General features: G+C 32.5%; 1 protein-coding gene across 1 annotated transcript; it reads left to right on the top strand.

Moving 5' to 3' along the window:
• Positions 1 to 2,028: 2,028 nt before the first annotated feature.
• On the top strand, positions 2,029 to 8,851 carry scyl (scylla). The gene is made up of 2 exons (XM_067787503.1): positions 2,029 to 2,946; positions 4,842 to 8,851. The coding sequence occupies exons 1-2, from the start codon at positions 2,871 to 2,873 to the stop codon at positions 5,756 to 5,758; spliced, it is 993 nt and encodes a 330-aa protein (XP_067643604.1). The 5' UTR covers positions 2,029 to 2,870; the 3' UTR covers positions 5,759 to 8,851.
• Positions 8,852 to 12,122: the final 3,271 nt, after the last annotated feature.

Here is a 12,122-nt window from a genome sequence, read left to right as displayed (position 1 = left end):
CTAAATCAAATTTTTTTCGACACTGATGATTTTGATATATTGAAGTCTATATCTATCTCGATTCCTTTATACCTGTACAACCCACCGTTATCCAATCAAAGTTAATATACTCTGTGTGCAAACCACGCTGAGTATAAAAACACAAAAAGATACATAGCAGTAGCGCAAAGCGTAATATCGAACTACAAAACCAACAAGCACAGCAGTTTTAATTTATTAAAACAATTTGTTTTTGTTAATAATTTTCTGTATTTTATTCAGCTTTACATTGGTAGTGAGTGACTGACGCACTGCAGCGGCATATTTCGTCAGCCAGTTTATATCAGTGTACGACTCTCAATATAAACTGACGTTCGGCCAGTGCCAACAACTGTCATGCGTACGCTCGTCGTACATTCGTACGTTCATACAACGTACTTATCCACGACGCGGCTACAAAACGTTTAAAAAGATGACACTCTTTCCGGCAGTAAATATACTAAGTACATAATAATGAAAAATATATATACATAGGAGCAAAAGTTATGCCAGCAGAGGCTGAAAATAAAAAACAATAACAAATAGCCATATACGCTCTGCAAAGAGTCACGTAGACCCCAGACGGAGAAGGTTAACGACGAACAAATATAAAGAATAAACAAAGTTCACACTTGTTTGTGAGGATGGTAGCGCGGTGAGTTGAGTGGAAATGACGGCCCCCTGCTAAGAAAAATAAAGAGAGCGCGCAGATAGAGAACGCACGTAAACAAAAACAAGAACTAATTGAGCGAAATGAAAAAGAAAAAATTTTTATAAAATTTAGCTGAGTATATCGGAAAAGTGAAGTAGAAAAAGGGGCTGGAAATAAAAAGCCATCGATTCATGCTGTAAATAGGGTATGAACAGCTGTTCAAGTGCGACTCTTTGTTTTATGAGTGTGTTCAAACGCAAGAAAGAAAAAGAGAGGGTGTTTTTATGAAAATAAAGCACTCAACACTGCTTAAAACATAAAGTAACATGTTTATGCGCCGCAAAAGAGGGTTGCTGTAATAAGCACCCATTAACGTGCAAGAATTAAACATTTTACAATAATCAAAAAAAAAAAAAAAAAAAACTACAACCCCAAAATTTGCATTTACAAAGTTACTCTTGCGTGAGCACAAAGCCTATATAGAAGTTGCTCTTTTTCACTACACATAGTTAACTAGCGCTCAGCGCTCGCCAAGCGAGTCGTTTTCATGCTCTGCATTAACACTCACTCATCTATTGTAAAACTTTACTACCTATGCTTTCATCATACAACTAACCTAAAAGTGGCAAAAAAATAAAAACAATCTAAGGGATAATTGATTAGTTTTCGACTTAAGCTCTCTACCAAAATTGTTCAGCATTTCTAAAATTTTGTGTAAGTAGGTGTGCGATGTTACTGCTTTTAGCTCTTTCACTCATTCGCATACAAAGAATTACTACTGCTATATAGTAAATTCAATATAGTATGCAGAGTCATTAAACCATGTAGCAAGACAATAGCACTATCTACTTTGTGCAGATTCTATATGCGAGGGAGCAACCCACAACTATTTATTCCACACAAATTAAAGAAATATGTGTGCAGAAGTGAGTTGAAGTGAGCGCCATCATAAATATACTCACTCAATTTATACCATGTGCAAAGGCTATATGCGCTCTTTTAGAAACATTGTTTGTTTTGTGAAAAAAGAGCACAAAAAATTTATTACTATACCTAATACCGCTCTAACAAGAGGGTACACTATAGAAGCGATTGAGCTAAATAAACGGACGCATGCAAAAGTACATATTCGTTTTCATACGAAATCGCTCTTCTTAGCGCGTACGTGCCTCCAATTGTACATACTTATGTACTCACATAGTGATGGCCGGCTGCCGCTAGCAAGCAAAATCAAAAATAAGGCATACTTCACTATGGCAGAGCACCGAGTGAGCAATAATTTGTTGGTAAAGATGACGAAAAAAAAAATCTACTCAGGAGCAAATGCAGCACCGTGGGTATAAATAAGCGGCTCGTTCAGCCGGTTTGGCATAGTAGCTTCGAAACACTGCTGAGGTACGCAAGTAAAAAATATACAAATGAGATAACAAGAGGAAGAAGCGAGTCAAATACTTATATATTGTAGAAGTGTGAAGAACGCGAGTTTTATTCAAAAAGATATCTCCTACACATACAAAATTAGAGAAAAGAAGATACAAAGAAAATTGTTTCAAGAAGAATTCTATCTATGCGCAAATAAGTTACGTTATAGTACTTATTTTTTATACTACAACAAAAAGCAGGAAAAGAACACTGTAATTTTTAATAAAAAAAAATTAACAAAAAAAAGTTTGCCATCTTAAGTAAAGAAAAGTTTTTTTTTTAATTAAAAAAAGCTGAAACGGACCAACGCCATTTAAGTGATAATTTAACAAGTAATAAGTTAAAGTAAAAAAAAAGGAGCTGATGTTTTAAGAATCAAGTGCTGTGATTAAAAAACTACAAATAAAAACGTTAGTTTAACAAATTTTATAAAAAAAGAACTTAGCATTGGTAAGCAAAACAATACAAAATTTACCAATGCAGCAGCAAGCAATTCAACAACTTAATACAAAACGGAAATTCAGCATATTGTGATAAAGCGATAAAACGCGCAGGCAAAGGAGAAGTTAAAGCAGTTAATAAAAACAAACAAAAAAAATTTTAAAATAAAAAATTTTTGTAAAATACAAAATTTTCAAACCAAGAACTAAGTGATAATAAGTGTGATTTAAAAAAGGGGAACAGTCACCAGTCGGCTTAAAATAAAAAGCAGCCACCACCGAAAGCAATTATTTTATAAAATTTAAATCTGCAAAGCAAATAAGTAAATTTTTTTTAAATGAAAATGGAAGTTCTTGCGGTGCAACAACAATATCAATCGAAATATAACATATACGGGTCCAGTAAAGTAAGAGGTAAGTTACGTGAAATTATGACAACCATCATTTTAAGTGAAAGCTGAATTTTAAGCCAAAGTAAAAAATAAGAAAAAAAAAATAGTTCGTGGTACTGAAATTTTTTCAGAATCACAATTTTTTCAGTCTTTTTTTGTAAATGCCTCTAACTTATGCTTAAATTTAAATTAAAAATCAGTCAAGTTTTGCAATAAAAATTTTTCAAATTTTTTTTTCAAATATGAACAAAGTTATAATTTCTTAAAGTTCTTAACGATTCTTTAAGTAGTTTTTTTTATTTCAAGTAGGTAGTAGAATTTTTAAAGGCTAAAATTTTGTGTAGCTTTCACAAATAAACTATTGCTTAATTAAAATAAATTATTTTATTAAAACTGATTGGATAAAAAATATTTTACACAAATTTCGTAATTTACTTTGGTCATCTTAAAAAAATATATATATTTTTTATGGTTCAATGCTGGTTTATGGTCAAAATAGAAGTTTGAAAGTTAAGCTAAAAAAGGATTGTTAGATAAAAACAGTTAGCTGTTAATTTCAATTCAAATTAGAAAAATCAAGTTTTGCAATAAAGAAATTTTTAAAAATTTTACTTTTTTTTGTAATTTTTATAGTGATAGTTAGAAATAAAATATTTGCAAAGCATGATTTTTCTTAAAAAATACTTTAAATTACAGAACTTTAAATTTTCGAAAAAGTTTTGAAAATTTTTCGAGAACTAATGAGTTTTTTTCTTTAATATCTATTAAAAAAAACATTAGAAAAAAATTAAAAATTTTTTTTAATTTTTGCTGAATTCGAATTTTTTAAACAAATTAAGTAAAACTAATATAGTTTTTTCGAATTTTTACATTTTACATGTTCATTTATAGCCAGTACATTGATTAATTTCAAAATTTTTCCTTGTTATGGTTTCGTAAACAAAATTTGTCTAAAACTGCAATAGCAAAGCGCAAATATGTATGTAAAAAATTTACAAATAACGTTTTTGTGTTTGCATTTCAAATGCAACATTACAAAATAAAATTCGTAACTTAGTTTGCATTCAGTATCTAACAGATACACATTCGCTACAAAAGTGGTCGCCGCTGCTGTCAATCAGCCATTCACCCCTTTTTTCGCACTCGTGTTCGACGTTGCGTTACACGCACGAGCATTTTGTGCACGTCGCCTGTGCAAGTAAACAAGCTGTAGCAACAACAACTTACTTATAACTACAAGTTAGTAGCATACGTACATATATTTTCAGTTTTAATTTTTACAATTTTTTTAAATTTTTTAACGTGTTTTTTTGTATATTTCTCAAACGCTTGTTACCAAGCGGCTTTTTTACTCATTTGACAATGAGGTGCGCTGTAACGGGCAAACACACACACACGCACGCATACAAAGCAATGGCTTGTACGAATGCGATGATGGTGACGGTAACGGTGCTTAGCGTTTATGTTGTTATTGTTGCTCGCTGTTACCATGTGCGTGTTTTATGTGTTCGTTGCTCACCCACTTTTACAGTTTGCTCATACAGCACACAGAGATATGCTCTTCGTTTTATGTGCCATACACAATTTGGTATCGTGCGTTTGGTTGTGCGTTTGTGCTGTGTCGTGTCGATACCACAAACACACACACGCACACGAGATTCTTCTAGAAATTTATTTGTTTAGCTATTGTTTTTGTTAGTGTTTTAAGGTGCTGTGTTTTTCTCGTATCTTTTACACGTTATTTGTTATTTTCACAATTTGTTTTATCTTATATTGGCTTTGGCTTAATATTGTAATCTCAAAATAAGTAAACACACTTAGGAAAAAAAAACACTTAAACATATTAACTCAACTTTATCAACATTTTACTAATCTCTTATTTTTTTCCGCTTTTCTTTTTTTCTTTCACAAAACCAGATTGGACCAGCACATTATCGCCACTTTTGCCGCTCTCATCATGCGCCTGCATCGATGCGGAGGCAGAGATGGCTGCCGCGACCCCACAACCAACCGCCAGCATACCCATACCATATCTGCAGAATCAACAAAATTATCATCAAATTAACAACAACAACAATAATATAAATAACAAAAACAACACAGTTAACAATAAAAATGTGAAAAACAGTATTATTCATCATAACAATAAGAAAACCAAACGCACAGCTAGCACCGAAGAATTACTAGCCGCGCCTGAGGTAATGATTGCTCCACCGTCCCCTAAGGAAGTGAAAAAACCACGTGCAGCATCAGCGCCTACAGCCTTCAGCCTTACAACGAGCACCACTGCTACACCCACTGTAGGCGGCAGCTACCTCACTACACAACACACACCCTCTCAACATCCCTCAGCAAATCTTTTCAACTGTGATGATATCGATGCTGCTGCTATGGATGATCTATCATTGCGTCTGCTGGATGAATTACGTGCCGCTAAGCAGCGCCATCTCACCTGTACTGAAGTCTCCTTACCCTGTGATCTCACGCTGCGCATTGCCGCCGAAATTATACGTGTCTCTGAGAAGGAGCCATGTGGCGTACGCGGTTGCACAATCTATATCGAATTCGAGGATGAACCGAATAATTCACGACGTATCGCCGAACTCAAACTGGAACCTGAAATGGTATCTACCTTTGAGATCTATTTAACTTTGAGACAAGATCATCGCGGTTGGACATCATTACTGCCACAATTCATGAAAAGTTTAGCACGCACAATCACCATAAGTCCAACATTCACAATAACCAAACATAAACTTTACTCAGCAGATCGCACTAGTTATATTTATAGTGGTGCATCTACTGCTGCAACGATCTCAACGCAAACATCGTGAATTTGTCAAGGTCAACTGCCAATGACTGTGCATAGTAGCAGAGAAAGGAGAAGAAGAAGAAGAGCAGCATGGAGAAGTAGAAGAAGGAGCAGTGGCAGTAGTGCACAATCAGCCCAACAGCAGGGCTCAGTTGAATGAGTTGGCTATGCTGATTTTGTACGCGTGTGCATGTGTATGTGCATGTGTGTGTGCATGTGTATGTGAGCTGTAGTTATGAAAACGTTTGACGTTGATTGTCAATGCGTTCGAGGAGCACAATCTTGATGTTGATGCAAACGTAGAGTATTGTGAATGAGAAGTACGAGACGATATAACGAACGATTTATGTTTTGAAGGATGACTGCTGCTCGACGAGATGCGAACCTCGAAACGATTGAAGATAACGATATTGTGTAAGATGTTGATGAAGGGCGTGTTATTAAGTTAAGATTGTTTTGTTATTACTATTAATGCATAATAGGGAAGAGGAAGAAGTGGAGTACGTAGGTAATAGTAATGTATGCGAAGCAACCCCACCTACACATATAGACACAGAAAAGCCGACGACGAGAAAATTGAAAAATTTCGACGTAGCTTTGAAAGGGTAAACCCCTACACATATACACATGGACGCCGACATACACAAATACATAAACGAAGCAAACAATTTTACTTGCAAGTTGCGCTTTGAGCCAACTTCCACACCAAATTTTCCACTTTCACTTTCTTCACGACAAACATTTTCATAAATTACGCGACATACTCATGCATACACACATACTTGTAACCTTAACTCACATGAACACACACATACATAAATACATTGGTATGATGTTTTAAAAGCGTATCTCATGTACTGACGTATGAAAAAATCAAGTATCTTTCAATTTGAAACAAAAATGAACTCTTTAGTTTTTAGTTAACGCGCCAGAGCGCCCACGAATGATCTGCATATTTAAATTTAAAGAAGAAATAAAAAAAACAAAGAAATATATAAATTTTAATAATAAATACTAATTTTTTAAATTATATTTTAAATTTTTTTTTATTTTAACAAATTTCTGTGAATGCAGTTAACGTTGCGTAGCGTTTAAGTCAATTGTCAGCGATGGCAATTGATTGATTTTTTGAAATTCAAAAACAAAAAAATTGCAGTTATTGTGCGATGAGGTAAAGAAGCGGTGAAAATGAAAATCCATGAAATTTTAAGATTTTAAAGGCTGCAGGCGTATAGTGGCTGAGTTGGCGTGAAAGGCGCCTTATTTTGTGGCAGAAAATAATTTGAAGAAAAAATAATAAAAATAAAAAAAAAAGAATTGGAAGAAATAATGAAAAGTTCAAAAAAAAAAATTATTTTTAAATATAAAAATATTTGAATACTATTTATATATTTTTTTTAATTTTTTAATTTAAAATAACTATTTGCATCTTTCGTTAAATTTTTTGTTTAGTTAAAAGCTAAAAAAAGAAACAATGAAAAATATTAAAAAAAAAACATCATTTTTATTTTTTTAAATTTTAAAGAAAAGCTTTATTTGAAAAAAAAAAAATATATATATATACATAAAAAAATAACTTCAAAAGCGCGCACATGCCTACATATACATGCTCCGATTCTTGTGCGTAGCGCATATGTGTGCACGTGTGTGTTAGCGCCTCAGCGTTTGCCCATGTATTTGTGCGCTGCGCAGCCAAAATCTCAAACTCATGAAAATGTGATAACACTTTAAGATGCTAAGATTTTTTAAAATTAAGATCACGAAGAAGTATATACGGAAGATAAAGAAGAAGCAGATTTAGAGTAGCAGTTACAAAAGCGAATTGCAATTAAGCAAGAAGGCGAAATTAGAATTACAAAAAAAAAAAAAAAAAAAAAATTGATGGCAGTTTGTAAGCAGTAGCGGCGGCTTAATTTCTGCAATGAAATTGAGTGCTGCACGCTAAAATGAGTTGAAATTGAATAAAAAAAAGCAAAAACAAATTTACTTTAAAAAAACAAAGGCTAAAAGTGTTTTGGCATACATAAGCATTGTGAGAAAAATTTGCAAAAAATTTAAAAAAACTGTAAAAATTTTTGTGTGAAAAGCAACATTTGCGATATTGACTATTCAAAATAATAAGAATTAGTATTACAAACAAAAATTTTAAAACTCTAATTTATAAAAACAAAACATAAATTTCCAAAAAAAAAACAAAAATTTTTAGCAACTTAATAAAACATTTAAGGTTTTGCAACTGATTAATTCCAAAAAAAAAAAAATAGCAGTAAATAAGTAATAATTTAGTTAGCGCTCACACACCTACATATGCATACATACATTTATAAATATTTCTGCAATAGCCCAGTTCATACTAAGCAATTCAAAAATGCTAATTTTGTAAGAAAAATTTCAATAATCAAAAAGAAAAAAAATTATATATTATATGGCACATTAAAACTACATAAACAAAAACATTCAAAATATTAGCAAGGGAAATAACAATAATAACAATAACAAATAGCAGCGCAAAATAAAATAGCTTCAAAATCAAAACAAACAACAAAACAATATGCAAAAATAGCCTATTCATTGTGAACCGTTACGTGTGTAGCTACTAAGTGCTAAATCAAAAACAAAATAACCATAAACAACTGTCAGTTCTTATTTGGCAGTAAATATTTATTACAACAACAACACATTTGAATAATTAAAAAATTAAAAAAAAAAAATTTTATAAAAAAAAAAATAAACAAACCTTGTGCATGTATTAATTTTTTATTATTATTACTATTACCATTATTATTATTATTATTACAAAAAAGAATGATTGTATTAATGTTAAGTTTTTTCTAATTAAAAATTAATTATGCATTAAAACAAACAAAAATCATATGTGTATATGTATTTAAATTACAACCATAACAAAAACAAATTGTGTTAACAAACACATACATTTTTACAAACGCCGTTGTGCGTAAAACATTTTTTCAAAAAAACATAAAAAAAAAAAAAAAAACTAAAAAGAACTGAATACAGCTAATGTTGCCAGATAAAAAATTAAATAAAAAAACTCAAAATACATCAAAGAAAATCCACAAATAAAGTGAACAAAAAGCTTTTTTGTAAAAATAAAGTTGTTGAATTATCAATTGGGGGAAAGGGGAAGTAACGGAAATTGGCTGAGGAAAAAAGTTGTTTGCAGGAACTGACATTGGAAGGCGCTGCAGAAATCATTGCGACGTTGGTTTTCGTTTTTTCTTATATATCTCCACTTTTGTTTAACTATTTAAATAATGAAGCTCCCTGCTCCAACAGAAGGAGTTACTAGTGCTTCTTATGCCGATGACTGCATGATAATGCTAACTGGTCTATCCATTGATGCGATGTGCTATACAATTATCGACTATCTCCCTACACCTTCTAGTTTTTAATCTGGCACTGTATTCAAAGAAATCTTCGGCGACCTCATTTACGTCGTACAAAAACAAATGTCGATCATATTGGACATCCACGTTGATGGTAAACGCTCTCGACTGTGCTACACCCAAAATTTTTTGGCGAGCATGCAGCCTCAATTGTACCTAAAGTCAAGTTTCTTGCTGAAAGTACTTGAGCAAAGATAAGCAAACGGCCTATTGACGGGCCGCTTGTATGCTACGCGTCACTAATATGGTTGCCAAGTCAAAAAGAAACACACTGGAAGAAGCTGCAGGCCCTTTCAAAAACGCGATGGGATTTCTTCTTTTGTCTTCAGAACATCATCTACACAGTGAAGCGAGAATAATCTCCCTAATAGAGATGAATTAAATACCGTACTAAATATTTCTGTTGAATACTAATAAACTTGGGCATCCAAGCAGACATCCAATTGATCTAACACCCTTATTTCTTTGGTTCAATCCTATTAAATAACAAGTTTCCTCGGACCCCTGTTAGAGAATATCGATGAAAATTTTTAAGTGAGCGCACCTATTTGATAGGGCGAAGAACTGTCACAACCACAACTACAACAAAAACCTAAACTGAACATGGTTTAGCTAAAATGGGACTGACGCTTTCTCATACGGTATGATAAATGCATGATTCAAGTGTACACTAACAGATACTCTTACTAGAAAATATGATGAGAAAGTAAAAGTTCCCATCTAATATTTTTTACTTGTTTCACCGATGATATTGCTTTTCGAAAATTTTTGTTCGAAAATAAAATCCCAAATTTTTTCGAACTTCGAATATTGCATATTTTCGTAAATTTTTCGAAAATTTTTTGTTTTTATGGAGAAAAAAAAAAAACAAAATATAATTGACATCTATATATATAAAAATCAAATTCTTTGTGTGTATTACCTATGGAAACGTACTTCCCACACTTCAAACATCACCAAATTTCGTCTAAAGGTTCCCTCGATCAAGGGGAAGCTTTTAGGCTAAAACTAATTTGGATATATAAAAGGGGCGTGGCACCTCCCATACAAATGAAATTTTTGGTACTGCATAACTCTGAAGGTATAAATCCCAGAATATTGAAATTCAGTAAGAAATTATATGAGGTCAATCCCTAACACGGCCCAGAAATGTGGAAATGTGAAAAAAGGGGGAGTGGCAACTCCCATACAAATGGAATATATCATACTGCATATCTCTGGATGTAGTAATGGTAGGATAGTGAAAATTGGTAAGAAGATATATAACGTTAAGCACTAACACCTCCAGTAAAATGTGGAATTGGGAAAAAAGGGGCGTGGTACCTTCCCTACAAATGGGATTTTTAAGAACTATGTATGGCTGCCGTATAAAATTAGGTTATTTTAACACTTAAAATTTGGCTGCATTTTTGAGTTTGGCTGTTATTCTGTCTATCTACATCTTCTATAAAAATCAAATTCTGTGTGTGTTTTCCCTATGGAAACGTATTTCCCACACTTCAATCATCACCGAATTTTGGCTATAGGTTCCTTCGATAAAAACGAAGGTTTTTCATATTTCAGAATAAAGAATTTTAAATTTATACCTTTTTTTGGCTATGCAAACGAGCAATCTTAGCTCCCAAAAATGATCATGCTAACAAAATCAATGATCGCATTCAAAACCAAATTCCTGGTGAGGTTACGAAATGTAAATCGATCGATGCAGTTACAGATAAAGATAAGATTGTGAATTAACCAATTGAATTTCTAAACTCTTTAGAGCCACCTGGAATGCCTGCGCATATATTAACTTTGAAAATTGGCTCACCAATCATTCTTCTTCGGATTTTAAACCCACCAAAATTGTGCAATGGAACCAGAATTTGCCTTAAGAAATTAATTCCGAATGTAATGGAAGCAACAATCATCACTGGTAAAAGCAAAGATGAAGATGTGCTCATACCACGGTTCCCAATGATTTCTACAGATTTTCCATTCAATTTTAAGCGCTTACAGTTTCCTGTACGCATTGCTTTTGCAATTGCAATCAACAAAGCACAAGGACAATCGCTTAATGTTGCAGGATTAAATTTAGAGAGTCCGTGCGTTTCCTATGGCCAGCTATATGTTGCTTGCTCTAGAGTTGGAACGCCAAAAAAATTGTTTATCTTTGCACCGAACGAAAAAACCAAAATATTGTGTACCCAGATACATTACAATAAGATACAATAATAAAATGTTTTAACAGAAAATTTCATCAAATAAGCGTACAAACTTCAATTCAATTCACAGAACAATAAACTAAATTATCAATAAACGAAACAGAAAAAATAATGCAAAATTAATTCGATCTAGGGCGTACACTGCTGTAGATTTTTTCAAAGAATATGTCTAGGTGGAAAAAATAATCTGTTTTAAGACAATTACATACAATCTAAAAATTTCAATTGCATGCAAAATTTATGAAAAAACAGATTAACAAAATCTCTTGCGTCAATCACCACTAAAAATGATTATTTGTTTTCGAAGATTAGTGATGCTTTAGTCAAAACCCTAGAACATAAACACTTAAAACACTCAAATCAATATTTCTGTAAATTCAATTATGGGCCTAATCAGCATGAAACAGGCATGTCCACATAAGTACATATAAGCAATGAATTCAGGCGTAAGCAAATTTAACATAAAACTAACTTAATTTCCGCATAGAAACATTTTTGGCAGTTCTAAGCGGGAACATGATAATAAACGTCAATTATTCAATGACTAATTTATATGCCAATTATATTATTATTTTTATAATTTTCATCGCTTTGTCGAGTGCAAACAAGTATGAGTGGCTAATAAAATGCAAATCAAGCACTAAAATTCTAAAATTGTTGATTATATTCTAATTCAACGATAGCCCTTAACGCGAACTAATAAATATGTATATGCAAATGTCTGTTGAAATGTCAACTTAAATTTCATCAGCTATTCGCCTTCAGGTAGCCCATC

This window comes from Eurosta solidaginis, chromosome 5, assembly GCF_040869045.1.
Source record: "Eurosta solidaginis isolate ZX-2024a chromosome 5, ASM4086904v1, whole genome shotgun sequence".
NCBI lineage: Eukaryota > Metazoa > Arthropoda > Insecta > Diptera > Tephritidae > Eurosta > Eurosta solidaginis.
The sequence above is the reverse complement of the archived record's forward strand: the minus strand, read 5'-3'. Positions and strand labels throughout refer to the sequence as shown.

Coding starts and splice junctions, on each gene's coding strand:
- scyl (XM_067787503.1), top strand. CDS start 2,871: ATGAAAATGGAAGTTCTTGCGGTGCAACAACAATATCAATCGAAATAT. Junction 2,947..4,841: donor CGGGTCCAGTAAAGTAAGAG/GTAAGTTACGTG, acceptor TCACAAAACCAG/ATTGGACCAGCACATTATCG.